The sequence below is a fragment of the Thamnophis elegans genome, chromosome 3 (assembly GCF_009769535.1).
Source record: "Thamnophis elegans isolate rThaEle1 chromosome 3, rThaEle1.pri, whole genome shotgun sequence".
NCBI lineage: Eukaryota > Metazoa > Chordata > Lepidosauria > Squamata > Colubridae > Thamnophis > Thamnophis elegans.
In genome coordinates this window covers 77,025,083-77,047,069 of record NC_045543.1, presented here as the reverse complement: position 1 = coordinate 77,047,069, position 21,987 = coordinate 77,025,083, and the positions used below count along the sequence as shown (strand labels likewise).

Below are 21,987 nucleotides of genomic sequence, written 5' to 3'. Positions count from 1 at the left end.
ACTTTAATCAGTGGGGTGCATGCAGGGAGGAGAGGATATATTCCTCCCTGTGCGCAGCCCACTGATTAAAATGCTTGCTTTCGCTCGCCCGAGCTCTGATGCGGGCATCAGTGGGGTGCGTGCAGGGAGGAGAGGAGAGATTCCTTTCTGCACAAGCCCCCCCAACCCCCTTCTTTAGAAGAGCCGGAAGCATTAGGGGAGGGGGCTTTGTGCATCCCCCCTCCCCCGAAGCCCCGCGCCTGCTTACAGCAGCCCCAGATCGCCAGTGGCATCAGACTCCAGCTCCCATCCCAGCCCTCTGCACAGGGTGACGCTTGCAAAGGAGAGATGCGAGAGGCACTGGGATTGGTTAGAATCGGATGAAGCTTGGCTTTGGAAAGGTTGGGGGGACAAGCGAAAGTGAAAGCCCCATAGAGTGACGCCACCAAGAAGAGTTTTGCAGTATTCCACGGCCCTCCCCCTTCGGGAAAGGAGGGTTGGGATCACAGGCACCTGACTCTATTCGCTTTGGGTGTGCATCATAATGTTGTAAACCGCCCGGCGTTACCTGTGTGTGAGGTGGGCTGCCCTATGCATTTGCGTGTGTGCGTGGGAGAGAGAGAGAGAGTGAAAAAGAGAGGAAGAAATAATTATATTAATTAAATAGATCAGTGTTTCTCCACCTTGAAGACTTGAAAGTGTGTGGACTTCAACTCCCAGAATTCTGGGAGTTGAAGTCCACATACTTTCAAGTCTTCAAGGTGGAGAAACACTGAGATAGATGATAATGAGATGAGGGAGGGAGAGGGAGAGAGGGAGAGAGAGAGAGAGAGATACCATAATTAGATAGACACATAGGTAGGCAGATAGATGGATGGATAGAGAGAAAGAAAGAGAGATAGGTAGGCAGGCAGATAGACGGACGGAGAGAGAGAGGGAGAGAGGGATACCATAACTAGATAGACAGATAGGCAGGCAGATAGACAGACAGAAGGAGAGAGAGAGACAGAGAGATACCATAACTAGATAGACAGATAGGCAGGCAGATAGACAGACAGACGGATGGATGGATAGAGAGAGAGGATATGTATAATTAAGGTGACCAGACGTCCCTAGCGAGGCCGCAGGCTGGCACTAACCGCCGCGGCCTAGCTTCCTCTCCCCCCCCCCCGGTCAATGGTGTCCCTCTTTACCAATCTGAAAATCTGGTCACCTTATTCTATATATAACATTCTATATATTCTAACAACCTTTATTACATTTGACTTGTTCTGTATCCATTTCCTATTATTTATTTGCTACAGTGTATTTTGTATTTCTATCTTTTAATCATTTTCTGGTTTTGTAGTTGTTTTTTAATTTGTTGATCTTTCTTCCTTTCTTTTTTGCTTTCATGCTTTTCTCCCTCTTTCCTCTAGCCAAGGAGTCGGCAAACTTAAACACTCAAAGAGTCATTTGGACCCGTTTCCCACAGAAAACACCAGGAGCCACAAAGGTCCTAACTGGAAGCCCCCTGATCAATTCTGGAGCTGATCGGAAGTTCAGTTTTCCCACCACCTCCTCCTAACATAGCATACCTTTTCCTCTAGCTGTCATAACGGAAAGCCCTATAAATTGTGGAGACAACTGGAAAACCATCCCCTTGCTGTAGAGTCTTCTCCTGGCACACCGTGCTTCTCTCCACCCACCACCGGAAGCTCCTCTTAAAATTGTGGCACCGACCGGTGATGGAGCCGCAGCAGAGGGAGGAAAGAGCCACATGCGGCTCCAGAGTTTGCCAACCCCTGCTCTAGCCAATTATACCATAAATCCCATTCAGAGTAATATCCAGATTCTTCTTTCTCTTTTAATTCTTTCATGAGCCTATCCATCTCTGCACATTCCAATACTTTTTATTACATTTTCTTCTGTAGGTGTGGAATTATTTGACAGTTTTGTGCAAATGTAATTCTCGCTGCCGTGATTATGTGTAGAATTAAGTATCTAATATTTTTTTCATAATTTCCTTTTATAATTCTTTACAGAAATAATTCCGGTTTTAGTTCAATTTGTTGCGTGGTAATCTCCTCCAGCCAATCTTTTAATTTTTCCAATATTTTTTCGCAGATGCGCATGTCAACCACATATGGTAGTATGTTCCATGTTGTTGGTTGCATTTCCAACAGATAGGTGAGCACTCTGGAAACGTTTTCGCAATTCTCCCTGGTGGGAGATGCCATCTGTAGAACATCTTGTACATGTTCTCTCTATATGCCGTTGCCATTGTTAATTTGTAATTTATTTCCCAAATTTTTTCCCATTTTGCCAATTCTATAGTATACTCAAAATTTGTCGCCTATGTTATCATTGTTTCTTTCACCTTTTCTTCTTCCATTTTAAATTTTAATAATGATATATTTTAATCAATTTTTATTTAGTTCTCTTTGGAATTTTATCCAGTTCTTGTGGCGCAGTGGTTAAATGCAGCACTGCAGGCTACTGCTAGATCAGCAGTTCAGCGGTTCAAATCTCACCGGCTCAGGGTTGACTCAGCCTTCCATCCTTCCGAGGTGGGTAAAATGAGGACCCAGATTGTTGGGGGCAATATGCTGACTCTCTGTAAACCGCTTAGAGAGGGCTGAAAGCCCTATGAAGCGGTATATAAGTCTAACTGCTATTGCTATTGCTCCTTATAAAATCCATCCCTTTCTCTGTCTTTTTTATACCTTGTCTGTATTTGTAAATACAGTCACCAGCCTATGTCTATTCCCTCGTCTTTCAATTCTTGCCTTGTTTTTAGTCTTTCTTGGTTATCTAATATGTCTTCATATCTTATTATCTTGTTTATGTCTAATATATACGGGTATATCAGAACTTCCATGATGGATAGCCAGATTGGGATTTTGTTGTAATGTTTTGTTTTGATTTTTAACCATATTTGAAGTAGAGCTTTTCTAATTAAATGTTTTTGGAAATAGCTATGGGTTTTGTCTTTCCCATCCCAGATAAAGGCATGCCAACCCAGTTCCAAATTGTAACCTTCTATTGTTAGTAATCTTCTGATCCAGTCCCTTATTCAGATGAGACCTGCTGCTTGATAATAAAGGCCCCAATCAGGAAGTCCAAATCCTCCTTTTTCTCAACTGTTCTGTAACAATTTTAATTTAATGTGTGGGTTTTTTCCTGACCAAATAAATTGTGAAATTAATTTGTTTAAATCTATGAAAAAGTTTTTCCCTAAGCTAATAGGGACCACTTGAAATAAAAATAATTTTTGGTAAGATATTCATTTTAACAATGGCAATTCTTCCCATTAATGATACTTGGAGTTTCTTCCAATTTTCCAAATCTTTCTTAATTTCTGAATCATTATGTCATAATTGTCTTCCTTAATTGTTGAGCATTTCCCTGTCAGCCAAATTCCTAAATATTTTACCTTTTTTACTATCTGCATTCCCATGTTTTCCTCTAATTCTTGCTCTTGTTTTTTTGGTGAAATTCTTCGTAATGACCTTTGTTTTGTTCTTGTTAATTTTAAGTCCCGCTACCGAATTCCTACCGAATTCCTCTATTTTTTGGATTAATTTAATTTCTGATTTTAATGGTTCCTCTAATATAAATACCATATCGTCCGCGAATGCCTGTGTTTTATATTCCCCTTTTTTAATTTTTACCATTTGTAACCTTCCTAAATGTCTTCTGACAAGCAAAGTCAGTGGGGAAGCTAGATCCATTTAATGACAGCATGATTCACATAACAATCGCAGTGATTCATTTTACAATCAGGGCAAAAAAGAGTCATAAAATGGGGTTCTGATTTGGTCATAAGTCAAGTACCACCTGTATATAACAAAGAGGATTCTTTAAACACTCATGTTTATCAACAGATCAGATGTTTGTGTCTATTTAGACTTGAGTTCACACATCATGTAGTTATGATTTGGTTTAACTATGCTTTGCTTACAAGAGCCCTGGTGGAGCAGTGGTTAGAATGCAGTACAGATAGTCCTTGACTTACAACAGTTCATTTAATGACCGTTCAAAGTTACAAAGGCACTGAAAAAAGTGACATGAACATTTTTCACATGTTGCAGCATCCCCATGGTCATGTGATCAAAATTAAAATGCTTGGCAACTGACTCATATTTATGAAGGTTACAGTGTCCCAGGGTAATGTGAACACCTTTTGTGACTTTCTGACTAGCAAAGCCAGTGGGGGAACCAGATTCCTTTAACAACCATGTTATTAACTTAAGAACTGCAGGAGTTCAGTGAACAACTGTGGCAAAAAAGTTCATTAAATGGGGCAAGACTCATTTAACAAATGTCTCGCTGAGCAACATAAATTTTGGGCTCAATTGTGATCGTAAGTTGAGGACTACCTACATTATATTGCCAAAAGTATCCGTTCACCCATCCACATAATCAGACTCAGTTGTGAGCGAATACTTTTGGCAATATAGTGTATATTGCAGGGCTAACTTACTGCTCGTTCCCAGGATTTCGATCCTGACTGGCTCAAAGTTGTTTCAGCCTTCTATCCTTCCAAGGTAAGTAAAATGAGGACCCAGGTTGTTGTAGGCAATATGCTGACCCTGTAAACCACTTAGAGAGGGCTGCAAAGCACTATGAAGCAGTATATAAGTCTAAGTGCTATTGCTATTGTTGCCTACTAGTTAAAATTGGTTGGTTTAATGTAATAGGTTAAGCAAATAGTGAAAGCTTATACTGGCTCACACTACATGCTTGGCCAGAAGTGACAATATTTTTCCAGCTGAGAGCTATGCTTGGCCTTTGAATGATCTGTCAAGGACTGCATTCCAAAAAGGTACAGGTAGTCCTCAATTTACAGCAGTTCATTTAGTTAACGTTCAAAGTTACAAAGTGAAAAAGTGACCTACGACCATTTTTCACATGACTATTGCAACATCCCCATGACCACATGATTAAAATTAAGATATTTGGCAACTAACTCACATTTATGACGGTTGCAGTGTCCCAGGGTCATGGGATCCCCTTCTGTGACCTTTGGACAAGCAAAGTCAATGGGGAAGCCAATTTCACTTAAAAACAGTATTACTAACTTAACAACTACAGTGATTCACTGAACAACTGTGACAAGAATGGTCGTAAAGTGGGGCAAAACTCAGTTAACAAATGTCTTGCTTAATAACAGAAAATTTGGGCTCAAATGTGGTTGTAGGTCGAGGGCTATCTGTAGTCAACAATTCAAAGTCACACACTAAATTCAATTTTATTTCATTTATATTAATTACTGGTATTAATATTTTTTTTAAATTAAAGTATCAAAAGCAGTAATCAGTATTTGAAACATCATTCTCTTCAAATCAGGAAGAGTGAGTGATGGGGGAAAACAGCTAGAAAATTCAAGCATTTAAACAAAGATTTGTAATTTGGTAGCAATTTTCCTGAAACAAAGATGTTTTGCTCATAGCTTCTACTTTCTATTATGTGGAAGTGCACACACATGCACTACACAACAACAATAGCTTTGAATTATATAGCTCCTCTGGAAAATATTTTCTGAAATACACAAGGGTTTAATAGAGATTATTCTGGTTCATGAGGTCAGTGTCTCTGTAATTAACTCTATACTTAACTCAGAAATGGTCAATTTGTGGTCCTCCACATATCATGATGAAATATAACACCTAGCAGTCCTGATCAGAAAACTTAATAGTGTGAGAAGCTGAAGCTGAATTTCAGAGATACATATCTGAAAAAATAAAAACATCTAGCAAGCCAGTAACATCCCACCCTAAATGAATGGGGCTATTTTGAGACATACCATAGATTGGAAAAAAATATTTTGCTATATTTTGGTTGCGTTTAGACAACTGTTTTATGAGTGCCCTAAACTAGCGGAAAATAAAACAGGAGAAAAACCATTTCTTGGTGGTTTGCTGATGAAATTTAGTTGCAGAATTTCTGAACTGCAACCAAGGAATTGGGAGTTGAATACAGCAGTAAATTCCTTATGCAGGTCAAGATATAATGATACCAGTGAAATTTGTCTCCTACCTGTCCAAGGCAGTGCTGGTAGGCATACTCCTACCAAACCCTCTCACAGCCATTTGATGAAAATATGGAATGCAATGGAGATTTGCTGCAATAATGGCCAGGGAATCAGAAGGGTTAACAAAAAATCCATTTTGACCCAGAATCATGTAACGATCCTGAAAGAGAAAATAAAATATATTGAGTAGGGAAAGGGGAAATGAATCAGTAAAGAAGAACATCTGAAGTGCTTGTGCAAAAAGAGCTGGATTGTCCCTTTTTTCAATTTGCACTCTAGCAAGAGGGAAACCCAAAATTGCTATTTGGCTTTAGTCTGTTTCATATGGTAGTACTCAGCTACATGGCTTGATCTAAACCCCATGGAGCAGTTTAATTTAGTTGAATAAATTATGAAAAAAAAATAGCTTGTGATTCCAAAGTTTCATATTCTTTTTTCCTGGAAACACACTCTCTTAAAGAATAGTAACATTTCCCCCTTACATTAAGCTTTATTAAAAAGGAAGGACGGAAGAAAGGAGGAGGGAGGACAGAAGGAGGAAGGAGATATCTTTTATCAGTCCTCCTTCATTGGGAACTGCAAAATCAATTTTGAACTTTTAATTCTTATTTGTATCTTATAACAAAGCATAATGTTATCAACTGTTTTCTTTAATTGAACTGTGAAGATTTCCAATAATTATGCTCTATAAATCTTTCATTATTAGGCAGGAATTGTTCTCCAACAATCTTTTCAGCAAATGAAGGATAAACAACTAAAAGTTAGAAAGAGATAAAGAATTGAATTTAACTGGAAATATCAAGTCCAGCATTACATTTGCTAAAATGGTCACACAATACTTGGTAGAAAGTGCTTCATGTCCTAAACAAAGGAGTTAAAAATGTGACTCCAAAGTATCATTTACACTGATTAAATCAGGAAAAAAACGTTTCATTGTTTTACCAAGAACTGGAGATTATTTTGGTAGTAACTATGAATAATGCAAAATGAAAAAAAAAAAAAAAACCCAGAAGTGAGGTGGGATGGAGGTCCCATGGCTAGGTTCAGCTGTATACACAATTTATTTACCTGACACTTCAATCAGTTTTCCAATTCTAACTGCCAAGCATTTCTAATACTATCAAAAAGATGCATGTTTGTCTGGAAAATCCATGAGATACATTACGAACTTGAAATGTACATTCCAATACATGTTATGAACTTGAAAAATCTACAATTGATCCCATGTAAGAAACTAAACGATATATTTTGGAACTTTAAATATTTTAGCACTGAACAACGTTGAGCTACTGAATTGTTCATAATAGTGAGGGAAGTGCATAACTGATCAACTAAATTGTTAATTTCTTCTGTGCTTAAATGAAAGCCTAATAGCTATGTGAAAGATAGAAATCTTTTTGTTGTTAGTTCACTTTGTTGTTAGGTCACTTTCAGCTATGAAGTTAGTTTCCCCAAACCTACCCCATCAGCATCAAATGCAGCTCCAAATCCATACTCTCCTCCTTTCATTGCTTCCAACAAGGAAGTGGCATATGTTAAGTTTGGATCAGGGTACTGGCCACCAAAATCTTCCAGAGGGACACAATCAACTGCAGAATTAGCAGGAGCTCCCAATTCCTCACACAGGATTCTCCGGACATAGGGACCCATCACTGCAAAAGGGATTTGCCTCCAATTTAAAGACCATTTTCAAATAAATATTCAGAATGAACACCTTCATGCATTTAAAAGAATGGAATCGATTTTCATTAAAGAGGGTCCCAAAGGTGCTTTTTCTAGAGGCAACTGAACTTTCTTGGGTTTTTTTTTTTTTGAAGATATTTCACTTCTCATGCAAGAAACCAGAAAGTCCAGTTGCCTCTTGGAAAAAACACTTTTGGGACAACTATAACCTGGATGATTGAGAATCTCTGTAGACATTAAACAGGGTATTACATCAATCTCTGTTAAACAAGGTAACCTGCAATTCTCTACAAAAATTGCCTCTGTATTTATATGCAGTGACCAAGGTAATCTCCTTTAAAAATATGAAGGCTATGAAAGATCTGTTTATTACCAAATAATTTAGGAAACAAATGAAAGTAAAAACAATAGTAAATCCAAACTATAATCAATAAATCAATAAAAATAGAAGAGGTTCAGCATTAAGCACATGGAATGCACCTCTTTTTTTTTCCTCCTACAACTACTGCAGAAGGAATGCAGAAATTTCACTGAGTGTCTGGTTCAGTTTTAGGGCACTTTGGGAAAGTGAAACAAATGTATGAGGTTTCAGTCATTTATTGCACTTATTTTGTTCTTTATGCTGCTATAGAAGTACAGATAGTCGTCAACTTACAATCGTTCATTTAGTGATGGTACTGAAAAAAGTGACTTAGGACCAGTTTTCACAATTACAACTGTCACACATGATTAAAATTTGGGCACTTGGCAAGTATTTATTTATGACAGTTACACTGTCCTGGAATTCATGTGATCATCACTTGTAACTTTTTCAGCTGGGTTCCGACAAGCAAAGTCAATGGAGAAAGCCAGTGTCATTTAACGACATCAAGATTCTGCTTAACAATCCTGGCAAAAAAAGTTGTAAAATGGGGCAAAAGTCACTTAACAATTGCCTTGCTTAGCAACAAATTTTTGACTTGGTTGTATAAGTTGAGGACTACCTGTAGAATATCTAAATTGGCAGTTCAGCTGCTTATGTCATTTGTACAATAAAAAGCTGGTATCAAAACCAAACGTATTAGTGTGGTGATTAATTTAAAGGCAGTTTGATTCTGGATTAATTTGTATTCTGGAAATTCCTAAGTGAAAGTCCAGCTATTTTATAAAAGGCATGAGAACACAGGGCAGCAACATATAACACCTGGTATATATTAATAAATAACAAACTTTATTGGGGGGGGGGAACCCATGAGAGTGCTTAAGAAATAGCTGTATAATACCAGATACAAGTCAAATATTCTACTAGTGGACATTTTGGACACTGAAAGAGTTTTATATATGAGCAGTAGAAAGAATGGCCTCAGGAAATGAAAGGAAACTGCTTTTAAAAAAAGAATGTTGTTCTACTTAAACATCAACATCAGACATAATTAAAGGAAGAGACAGATTTTCTTCACTTCTGCAAAGAATTTTGTGGCTCTTTGAAAATATCTCCTTAGCCAATTGTTGAGGGAAATAGCTGGTATGAGGTCATATATCAAAACTGAATTATAGTATCTGCGGTTTGTGGGAGAAGAAAAATTTAATAGCATTTTTAAAAAAATACAAATGGAAAACAGGCAGTGGTTGAAATGCGATATCACTTTGCGTATAGGAATGTCATAGAAAGATGCATTTCAACAATTTATTTGTGGCATAAACACTCTTGCCATATTTAACTTTTCTAAAGATGATAGTAATTAATTATTATTAATTAACTATTATTGAAGGTTTTAATAAACTGAAGAAACCCGTTTGTGGGCAAAAATATATACACTTACAAAAATATAATCACATATTTTTTTTATCTGTCATCTTTGTCCCAGTTATTTTTGCCACATTTGAAGAACTTCGGTTTCTACGAATTCTTCAACATATAACCCATGTATGTATGTATGTATGTATGTATGTATGTATGTATATGTTTTCGTAGATTTTCACGGGTGTAGGTATGCTGGTCTTGTTGTATTCGGGTCTTTTCCCGTGTAAGATCAATCATACACATATACATATATATATACATATACATACATACATACATACATACATACATACATACATACATATGAATGATGTCCTTTCAATTCAAAAAGAACAATGCTATAAATACTTTTAACTGAAGTTAATTTAAACAAAAAGTGTCCTGTACATTCAAAAACTGCTTTTTCCCAGAGCCAATTACCATATTTTTGGAGTAGAAGACCCACCTGAATATAAGATGCACCAAGGTTTTGAAGAGGCAAATTAAAAAAAAACCTTTGCACTCTGCAAACCTCCCCAAAACAGCCCTTTTTCGCCAAAATGGACCCGTTTTTTTCTTCTTCAAAAAAAGGGCATGAATACCTTTAGAAGGCTTGGGGAGGGGGAAATGAGCAAAAAACGGCCTGTTTTTCCATGAAAACAGCCCTGTTTTTTTGTCAAAAAAAGGCATTAGGAAGCTTATAGAGTGCTTCTGGGGGTTCGGGGGGGGGGGGAATTGAGCAAAAACCAGACTGTTTTTTGCTCATTTCTGCCCTCCCCAACCCCCAGAGAGCTCTCTGAAAGCTTCCTGCAAGCTATGCACGGCCATTTTGGTGAAGGGGCGGGGTTTCAGGAGGCAAAAAATGCTGTATTCAGTGTATAAGATGCACTCAGATTTTCAGCCTCTTTTTTGAGGGAAAGGGGTGCGTCTTATACTTCAAAAATATGGTAATATTTTAGTTTTCAGCTGAAGAATGGGGTTTTTCCCTTTCACTCTCATCTCCAAAATTAAGTCAGTAGGAAATTTAAGGCATCTCTCTGACTCTGTCCCACTCTCACCTTATACATAACTCCCTTAAGAACATGAGATCGGGCAGACATTTTGAATATTATACTTAACAGCAAAATCATGTGCATTCTCTGCATTCATTAAGGATGACTCGCTAGCAAATGTATTTAGAATGATAGCCTGGTATAAAGCAATAATAATTATTGTACGAGTTTTAAATCTTATTTTCGGCATTTTAAAAAATCAGTAGTTTACATACTGCATTAAAAATGGTGCTCTTTACCTCCGTTCATGGCATCAATTCTGATCTTAAGTTGATTTGGCCCTGTTAGCAAGCCTCTAATAGAACTGAAATCAAAGATGGTCCTCAGAAGATTAAGGTAAACCTCCACAGAGTCCACTATCTCAACTGTGCACAAAAGATCAAACAAAGGATGTAAGTCAGGAGAGCGTGCTTAGTTGTAAGTACACAACAAATGAAAATTATTACTACAAAAACTTTTATCACTGAGTTAAGTGAAAATCTTCGCCATAAATGCTTTGGGAACTAACCCAGCACCTTTATCAAAGATCACCTCTCAATTTGGCAATTCAAAGTAGTAGAATTCTTGTCAGGGTTGCCTGAACCATTCGTAAGGGCAAAGTTGCTTAAAACTTCAGCAGCAGAATTGGCAGAAGTATATTCTGTTCATGTACACGTACATGCATATTCAGGCAACCTAGAAAGGTCCTTGTAGTGTTTCACTTTCAAGAATACAGTCCCTCAATCAGCAGTGGGATTCACTTACCTTCCCTACTGCTTCGTAAATGTGAGCACATGTGCACACTTGCTTCGCTCGCACATGCTGCATCTGTGCATGCACACCACCTTCTGTGCATGCGCAGTGCTCGTGCATTACATCGGGGTGGGTGGGCGGAGCCTTCCACAGCCACGGCTACCGATTCGCACAAACTGGAGAGAGCCGGCTGAATATCATCTCTGTCCTCAATGCTTTACTATACCTCAGACGGTTACCTTTTTTCTACTTAAAGGGTTACTTCACAAAATGTCCACTGAATGTTTTTGCTCAGCAATAATTTCTACCTGATCCTGTCAACTATGAATATTCTACTACTGTTAGCTTTTTGGATATTCTATGAATAAGCAAGAGAATAACTTAGGACATGCTTACTTTATTTATTTATATTTCTTATTTCTTAACTGCCTATCTCCCTCAGACAGGGGCTCAGGGCAGTACTAATCATGTCGGACCGATAAAGGCAGAAGCAAAGATAAAGTTATAAGTTCTAAAACTCACTGTATTGCTTCCAGAATTGTGGGCATGCAATGGAATAAAACAGAATATCAACAAGTTATCCAAAAGTCTAGAATAAAACCATGTATTAAAAAAACCTCTATAAAATGACTATGTGGCTTAGTAACACAATGACCACAAAAATCCATAATCAATTTAGTAATGTAATACAAAGGCTGTAGAATGAGAAACTGAAATTTCAACTTGTGCTTTAAGTTTAGAAGTAAAATGCCTGAAGAAAAATATCTAGAATGGGAATGCTAAGCTAACAAGAATCAGGGGAACAGAAAATTAGATATTGGTTTGAATTTTAGTCACAGCCAGAATAAGATTATTATCAATATAGTATTCCCTTTATAGTACTAAAATTTATGTGAAACTTAAACAGTTGGGTAACAAGGGAAAAGACACATTCCCATTGTGGATTTCCTATTTCCGTTCTAAAATACTACCATGCCAATAACTTTTTAAAGGACTAACTTTTCACACTATGGAAAAGAATTCAATACCCCGGAAAGGCTTGAATTTATTCTCCAGATCAAACTCCTGTCTTCCCAACCGAGACAAATCAATTCTCAAATCAGGGCAAATGGCATATTCTTCAAGGGTTTTGCTGATCTGATAAATTTTATCAGAAACAACATCTGGAGCTGGACCTGAAAATATAAGACAAACATAAGCTGTATCAATTCTTGAATATCACCACAAAACAGAGATTAAATGCTCTTAAATACGAAATACATTTTATATATTATTACAAGATACACAATAGTTTAAATTAACATAGTATTTTAGTAGTGCATGCATTTTTATTAGAGCTTTTTATGGTCTCTGAAATCTTCAGATTAAAACTGAGCTGCATGTCTGACGTTGGATCTTCTGAAAAATCAAATTAAACTTCTTGGGTTTAATGTCTCAGCAAATATTAATTAGTAGGATTTTTTTTAAATCTAGTTCAATTATTTATTTTTATTTATTTGACCCAGATTGTTGGGGGTAACTTTGTAAACTGCTTAGAAAGGTCTCTAAAGTACCGTGAAACGATGTATAAGTCTAAGTTGGCAATATGTATAAAATTTTGTAACCAATGGGATATTAGAATTTTGAGAGCTTGCAATGTTCTCACAAAATCGCTACACTGTTCTATGTGGAGAGTAGCATATTTAGTTTACCATAGGAAAAAATGGTGAGAATATTCCTTGTCACTCTGTTTTTTCCCCATACAGGATGCATTCTGCCAGTTATCTTCTATTAACCTTAAGAAGAGAAGATGGGTACATTTCCAAATGGAGCTGCAGTAATAAATCAGATTCCTATTTATTTATAATTAAAATAATATTTTAGATATTCTAAATAATATTTCAGAAATCTAATTGGACAGGATGATGTGGCGATGTCAGCAGAGGTGTCTGTGGCTACTACATCAGACAGACTTCTTGTCACTGATCTTATGCCTGGAACCAAGAGAGATGAAAACATGTCTATTCAAAGATTTCAGTTCCGCAAAAAAACTAATAGTTGGAAAAGTCTACAAGCCTTTTCAATATTTAAATATTCTGTATTTAAATCTAAGATGTATTAAGATAGATAGCTGGCTGGTTGGCTGGTTAGACAGATATAGACAGACATTATTTTTTATTTTTTATATGATTATAGATGGGGAAAGTAAGAGGCAATAGGCAATGTAATAGGCAAATGTCTTTTCGGACCTTAGTTTTTTTCTAAAAACAAAAACAAATCAGAGTTTGTAATAAGTTGCATCACAACAACTCTTACCTCCATTGGCAATGTTAAACTTTACTCCAAATTCTCCTCCAGGTCCTCCAGGACAGTGACTAGCTGTGAGAATAATCCCGCCAGCAGCTTTGACCTTTCTGATAATGCAGGACACAGCAGGAGTGGATAAAATGCCATTCTGCCCAATAATCAATCTTCCAATCTAAATGCCAGAAAAAAACAATGCCAGATATGGTTGATGGTACGTGATGCATTGATTAAAGATGATCTCTATTATTAAAAGGGGAGAGCTTAGTTCCAAACATAATCATACTGGTTGACATCCAAGCTGCACAGCAAATATTTTGAGTCATTGATCACAATAAAATAGCAAGGATTTTCAACTCTGATTGTACTGATGAATAAAGAACACATACAAGTAGATTTTATCCATGAATTCCTGATGTACATCCAGGGGTGGGTTGCTACAGGTTCACCCGTAGCTAATGTTATGGCTAGTTCGGAGAACCTTCAAATCCCACCCCTGGCTTGAGGAAAGCCTCTGGAGCCTGGGGAAGATAAAACACACCCTCCGCCATGGTGCAGGAGGCCAACTAGGCCAAACAAGGCCACTCCCACCCAACAACTGGCAGGGAACCCGTTGCTGAAATTTTTGAAGCCCACCCTTGTGTACATCTGCTTCTATTTTATAGTGTTCACCTGCCTTCTTGCTCCATTATATCTTAGTCTACAGCAAGATTACAGCCAGTGGCCGAAAACTCTACATGCCATCAAATGGTGCCATAAATGAAAATCTAATAAACAAAATTAACTTATAGAAATATGAGAAACCTTTCATTATAACCTATATCCATAATCCACATGAATTATGTCACACATAATACAGAAATATTATACAATATAGATTGCTGTCTAAGAATTTGTCTCTACTAAAAAGAAGTTATCTTAATAAAGACAGTGGTATAACTTCACGAAACTTTGGGAAAAAAAGAATCAGTCTCACTTGAGAATCAAAGCTGTAATTTTGTCAATGGAAGTCATTAGAAATCAACTAGGCTTCATCAATATGCAGGAATCTGAAACATGTGGATTCAACTGTACACTTAGACCTTTAATAGGCATGAGAAAAGACAGCAACTGTCATTCATGGGAGCCTTTAGCAGGATCAAAGAATGATTGATAGCTAGGACCTGTAGCTTTCCCCAGAGTCAGATTTCTGTGTTAAAAATAAAGGCCAAGAATACAGTGCATTTCCGAACACTTTGGCTTGCTGTGTTGTACTTGCCAAAATTAGTGTGAATCAAGAAGTACGGTAAGCCCATTCCATTCTTACAGAATGACATAATTTTGGGTATGCAGTTACTAATAATTTGCTTACTCTCTTTAACATAACAAGCAGCCATTAATTGAACCATATTTTTCCCCTTTTAATTGTGTCCAATTTTCAGAGACCCCCTGGACAAGCCCCTGCACTTTTTTGGCAAGGTTTTTCAGAAGTGGTTTGCCATTGCCTCCTTCCTAGAGCTGACAGAGGCTGACTGGCCCATAGTCATCCAGCCAGCTTTATGCCTAAGGTAGGACTAGAACTCACAGTCTCATGATTTTTAGCCTGATGCCTTCCTGAATACATGAAATTGGCTTTCTGTACTTCCATAGTGTTATTCTAATATTATTTGAGTTTAATATAGGAGTAACTTCAGAGGCAAATAACCTATTTCCCATTTGGAACTATAATATAAATTGATAAGAGCAGAAGTTAGTAGAAGTACTTTATTACAATTAAAGACCAGCTCAAAAGCAGAAGGAAAAGAATTGTGAGACGGGAAATAAAAATGCAGTAAAACCCAATAATTATATTGAAATTGGTTGAAGTGTGCTAACTTAATAAATAGTAAAACCTTGTTAAAAGAAATAAAATTACAGTGATGAGATAATAACAATTGTAAATAAAATAGAGCTAGGTGAATTGGAAGTCTGTTTGAATGTGGTATTATTAGCTTCAGCTAGGCATCTTTACCATGAGAGCAATAATAATTATAAATATAATAAAATGTGGGTTAATAGGTCAAGGTCTCTTTCATCATAGGGACAAAGTTTTTGTTCAAATAGGATACTCCAAATTTTACGCTGGAGAACAACTGTTGGAAGAGCAATAACTCTTGTCACGTTAAAGCTCTTCTGACTTTAGGAACCATATTTGACTTAAGTATTTAGTTGGCTTGAAAATGGAAAACATCTTTGAGAGTCAGTTCCTTGGCACACTGTTTAAAGACTGTCACTCCATATCTCAGGATTGCTTTAAGGGAGAAACCACGGCACTTCGCTTTCATGTGCACTTTCGTAGATGAAACCAAGTAATAACTTAAAGTCAAAATCGAAAATCAGAGGCATCAATTCCTTGATGTAAAATGTGGGGAAAAAAATGTAATTTCAACCAGTAAAAAAGATACATGGCCAAATATTAGCTTCAATTTTGCTCACAACAGCCTCTTGATTTAAGTCCATGTTGGGAACATAAACCCATCAAAGGATCTGTAATATATTTAAAGTTTTATTTTTCATCCTCTCTAAAGGGAATGAAGGACCTATATGGTCCCAACTGGGCTCAGAACAAAAGTGGTGGTGTTGCATACTACCTAAAAATAGGAGTGAATAATGCATTGCTGGAGTAATACAAGGATTGCAGAGTTATTGCTGATTTTTGTTGCTAGAGACAACATACTTCAAGTGTGCCATGCATGAAATATTATTCCATATATGTGAAGGTCTAAACTTCTTAAATTGGGTAAGCATGAATTTTAGGGCGCTTAGCAAATATATGAGTGTGTAACTATATAAAACGTATATTATGTTATTTTTTATTACTATTATATTATATTCTGTATATGCATATACCAATATCTTAGGTTTTCATAATTAATGTTGCGTGCATCTATATTTCAATATGCAACTAAAGTATATAAAGTTTGCTTTAGACCAACTGGCATTTAAGATAATAGCACATCATCCACCTAATTTTTAAATTAGAGTTCTCATAAAGTGTTATACAAGAAAATTCAGGCATCCTTTATTTTTTAAGTTTGCACTATGTGTAGCAATAAGTACAAAAGTGATTCTGAAATTGATAAAATTGCATATTGTGTGGATTGGACTTAAAAGTATATTTTCATTTATTGTAGACGTTGCAAAATAAGAAAGTGATCTAATACTGAACGTCCACCTGTAAAGCCTGTTTGTTCTTCAACAAAAAATATTTTCTGATTTGATCCATTCCAAGGATCAACTTTAAAACAGAACTGCCTAGCAGTCTGAAAATTGAGAAACTTAAATTTAAATCATTTATTTTTTGAAAGAGGAAAGTATATTATTGGGAGATTATTGAAGAATAGAACACGTTTTCATATTGAAGAGACCACCATGGATTTTCTTTTTCAGTTACTAAAATCCAAGTAATCTACTATATTGAATATCAAACCAGCTAAGAAATTCGGCTTACAACTCTCCCTGATTTCCAAAGCCAGCTCCTGGATTCTTTTTGCCCCTAGTTGGTATGTAATCAAGTCTTCCGAGATAATAATTTTGTCATGATACCAGTCTTCGTATGGTATGCAAAACAACAGCATTGCCGTATATGGAGTTCAAGAATGTGGCTTAGTGCCCTTAACATAGTGAGAACTTAGCAGATTTTGATGAGTGATGTGAGCCTGAGGCTTCCTCCCAGCTCTACAGCTGAAAAAGAAGAGTGAACTTTATTCTCTCTACATATCCAAATGTGTATGAAGATGGGGTGCCTATAATTAATTTTAAATTGATGTTAGTTGGGTACAAACTGAGTACGTTTTTTTGAAGGAAGACAGGTGATGCTCATCTCTGTGCTTATGTAATATTTTATCCACCAAAAAATATAGAAAGGAGCCGCTCATCAATTAGAAATTCAAAAGAGGTTTATGAGAGAAATTGTGGTGCATTTCCTTCATGTAGCATGACAAAACACTGAACCATGTTACCTAAAATTCATCAATAAATCCAGGCTATAAAAACTTTCATTTAGACATTAACCTCACTGAGTGATTTTGCATAAATGTTCATCTACTGTACCTCACAAAATTGTTAGATGAAAAAGGGCTTCAAAATTCTTCGGAAAATATTATACCAAAAATATTAGGGAAAGTAAGGTCATCACCAATGGCAGAAACTCCAAAAGCAAAAAGGCAATTTTTCCCGCACCTCCTCTCTCTTTCCTTCTTTTAAAAAATTACCAGAATGCAACGTAAATAGATTGTTTTCAAGCTCACTCAGAAAAAAGGACCAGTCAAACAGTCTTAATATACTGGATAAGAACAGGAGGTTTTCAAGTGATTACCGATAAGAAACATAAAAATAAAAGAAAGAAAAATAATTAGGTAGAAACATTTATATTTAATTGAGAATAAATGTATCACTTATTGGGTAGATTGTTTTTCAAAGCCTGATGCCTCTCAAATGTGTTGAAGCACAATTTCAAATGCAAGGAGGGATGGCTGAGGATATGAATAGCATGTGTGTTTGTGTGTGTGCACACACACACACACACATATATATATATACACAGTTAGTCTTTGACTTTCAAACATTTGTTTAGCAAACGTTCAACGTTACAACAACACTGGAAAACATGAGTTATGACCAGTCCTTGCACTTATGACCAGTGGTGAAATTCAATTTTTTTTACTATTGGTCCTGTGGGCCATGCCTAGGTGGAAGGATACTGCAAAATCTCCAATCCCTCCCCACTCTGGGGCCAGCCAGAGGTGGTATATGCCGGTTCTCCGAATTACTCAAAATTTCCACTACTGGTTCTTCAGAACCTGTCAGAACCTGCTGAATTTCACCCTTGCTTATGACCATCCTAGCATCTTCATGGTCATGTGATCAGAATTTGGTACTTGGCAACCAGCATGTATTTGCGACTGCTGCAGCACCATGAGGTCATGTGATCACCATTTGTGGCCTTCCCAGCTGGTTTCTGACAAGCAGTCAATGGAAAAAGCTGGATTCACTTAATTACCCTCATTCACTTAACAACTGTGCATAAACGTTGCAAAATTGTTTACAACTCCCCTTTAACCTTGATTAGCAATGGAAACTTTGATTCTACTAGTGAACGTAAGTTGAGGAACATCTGTAGTATATATAGGACTACGGTGGGGACACCAGATTGAGGAAGACTACCATAATCAAGCTGAAATGGGTTAAGGAAGTGCTGAGAAACCATAATAAACTGTATGAATATTTTGAAATGAAATACAAAGCAAGCACGGCTCCAGATTCTTTTCTCTGTAAAGTGTATTCATTCCCCCCCCCCTTGCTTAAATGGTCATGCATAAAATGAAAATCATTCATCTCCTTGGGAAAGAGCTAAACTAAAAACAACCATATTTCTTTTTTAAAAGATGGTATTAATGTAACAATAAATATTTATAGGTTTTAGTGAGGGATAAGCCCCTTATGACTTAGCAGCAAGCTTCGCAAATAAGATTTGTTATTTCTACCTTATTAGAAACATCTGAGGTTTTCCAAATTCCCTTTAAGTCACCTTGTTCTTCCAAATTTTCCCTTTTAGAATTTACTTAGTAGAAAATGTGGAACTATTCCAGCTCGACGGAACCGAGAAGCAAAATTCCATTGGGGCTTCCATTACTAGCAATTTAAGGAAGGAAGGAAATTGTATTTCTTGTCTTAATGAGGCTGCCATCACCTCTGCTACCGTTTAAATGGAATTGAAATGGATAAGGAAATGGATTGGGATGATTAACAGAACATTCTTTTACTTTGGCCGAGATTCTAACTCTAACCAGAGAACAGGGAAAAAACTCTTTCTCTGATACAAACATTTTCAAATCTCTAGAAGTCTGCACGAGAAGGCCAGATTAGTAGATCTTTTAAAAGTTTCAAGTTTCAAGTTTATTAGAATTTGTATGCCGCCCACTCCCATAGGGACTCTGGGCGGCTCAAAACAGACAAGAAACATTTAATTTTAAAAAATAGAGATAAAAAAAATAAAAATACAGTATTAAAATTCATGTCACCCATTCCATCTAAGCGGGGCTGGATATCAATCAACAGCCCCAGGCCTGCCAGAACAGCCAGGTCTTGACAGCTTTATGGAAGGCCAGGAGAGTGGTAAGGGTCCGGATCTCTGCAGGTAGATCATTCCACAGGGCCGGCGCAGCAACAGAGAAGGCCCTCCCTCGGGGAGTCGCCAGCCGGCATTGTCTGGCTGACAGCACCTGGAGGAGGCCCAACCTGTGTGATCTTGTTGGTCATTGGGAGGTAAGTGGCAGGAGGCGGTCTCTCAGGTAGCCAGGTCCTAAACCATTAAGGGCTTTAAAAGTAATGACTAGCACCTTGAAGCGCGTCCGGAGACCAATAGGAAGCCAGTGCAGCTCGCGGAGGATTGGTGTAATATGGGTGTATCTAGATGCACTCCATATCGCTCGCGCGGCTGCGTTCTGGACCAACTGTAGTCTTCAAACACTCTTCAGGGGCAGCCCCATGTAGAGCGCGTTACAGTAATCCAGTCTTGAGGTGACAAGGGCATGAGTGACTATTCGAAGTGCCTCCCGGTCCAGGTAGGGCCGCAACTGGTGCACCAGGTGAACCTGGGCGAAAGCCCCCCTGGTCACAGCTGACCAATGGTGCTCTAACGTCAGCTGTGGGTCCAGGAGGACACCCAAATTGCGGGCCCTCTCTGAGGGGTGTATAATTTCACCCCCCAGGCTAAGAGATGGAATGTCTGGATTAACCTTGGGAGGTAGCATTAATAGCCACTCGGTCTTGTCTGGATTGAGTGCAAGCTTGTTCGCTCCCATCCAGTCCCTGACAGCCTCCAGGCATGGCACATCACTTCCACTGCTTCGCTGAGTTGGCACGGGGCAGACAGATACATTTGAGTATCGTCTGCATATTGATGATATTTAATTCCGTGCCGCCGGATGATCTCACCCAGCGGCTTCATTAAATTAAATAGGAGGGGGGACACGACCGAACCCTGTGGCACGCCACACTCAAGGGGCCTAGGGGTAGACCTCTGTCCTCTAACCAACACCGACTGCGACCTGTCCAAGAGGTAGGAGGAGAACCACCTTAAGATGGTGCCTCCCACTCCCACCTCCCGTAACCGTCGCAGAAGGATACCATGGTCGATGGTATCGAAGGCCGCTGAGAGGTCAAGGAGCACTAGGATAGAATGTCCTCTATCCCTGGTCCGCCAGAGATCATCGATCAGCGCGACCAAAGCAGTTTCTGTGCCGTAACCAGGCCTGAAACCCGACTGAAAGGGATCCAGATAATCTGCTTTATCCAAGGTCCGCCGGAGTTGAAAGGCCACCACCTTCTTGACAACCTTCCCTATGAACGGGAGGTTGGAGACTGGGCGATAATTGTTTAAAATGGCTGGATCCAGGAATGGTTTCTTGAGGAGGGGTCTCACCACCGCATCCTTTAGAGAATGTGGGAAGGATCCCTCCAGAAGAGAGGTGTTAACAATCCTCTGGAGCCAGCCACGTGTCATCTCCCTGCTGGTCGAGACCAGCCAGGAGGGACACGGATCCAGTAAACAGGTGGAGGCACTCACTGCTCCCATGGCCTTGTCTGCTTCCTCAGGAGCGACAAGTTGAAACTCGCTTCATAAAATCTGATCAGGACCTTCCCCAGGCGCTTCAGCTGGTACCGTCCAAGTGGAGTCCAGGTCTGTCTGGATCCGAGCAATTTTATCCGACAGAAACCGAACAAATTCCTCAGCTCTACCCTGTAAGGGTTCGTCCGCATCCCTCCCTTTCAAGAGGGAGCGGGCTATCCCAAACAGGCGGCTGGGCGAGATTCTGCGGATGTGATAAGAGCGGAAAAATGCACACATTTTGCCGCCCGTATCGCCACTAGATAAGTCCTAATAAAGGCTCTTAATTGTGTTCGGTCGGATTCGGAGTTACTAGCCCTCCAACGTCGCTCCAGGCATTTCTTTTGGTTTAAAAGTAAACCTTTTCAGGCAATTCTAAGTCTTTTCATATTTGACCTAGAATAAAATAATATCCAGAATCATTTTGGAGTATTTTTCATCCTTTTAAAGACTTCTTTCTGTTTGTGAAAGTGTGCCCCTTATTTCTATATCATACTGTAGACTTGTCTTCACTCAGCTTTTTCTGTCAAGGGGAGGTACCAATGCTAGAAAGATAGCAATAGCACTTAGCACATATATCACTTCATAGTGCTTTTACAGCCTTCTCTAAGTGGTTTACAGAGTCAGCATATTGCCCTCACAATCTGGGTCCTCATTTTACCCACCTTGAGCCTGGTGGGATTTGAACTGCCGAACTGCAGGTAGCAGTCAGCTGAAGTAACCTGCAGTGCTGCACTCTAACCATTGCACCACCTCAGCTCTAAAAAGATGGGAACAGATTATTGCAAACTCTGGGATAATTTTTCCAGTTTTTTGTTTATATACATGTCTTGTAAAACAATGCATATTT

At 38.3% G+C, this 21,987-nt stretch overlaps 1 protein-coding gene across 1 annotated transcript in view; it reads right to left on the bottom strand.

The window, feature by feature from the left end:
• PGM5 (phosphoglucomutase 5) overlaps positions 1-21,987 on the bottom strand; it is a 64,268-nt gene that overhangs the window by 31,394 nt on the left and 10,887 nt on the right. Inside the window, exons 2-6 of the mRNA XM_032214596.1 lie at positions 13,520-13,682; positions 12,253-12,399; positions 10,732-10,857; positions 7,457-7,647; positions 6,001-6,155 (exon numbers count right to left, since the gene is read on the bottom strand). Coding sequence (XP_032070487.1) covers positions 6,001-6,155; positions 7,457-7,647; positions 10,732-10,857; positions 12,253-12,399; positions 13,520-13,682 — 782 coding nt within the window. The remainder of the gene's footprint in view (positions 1-6,000; positions 6,156-7,456; positions 7,648-10,731; positions 10,858-12,252; positions 12,400-13,519; positions 13,683-21,987) is intronic.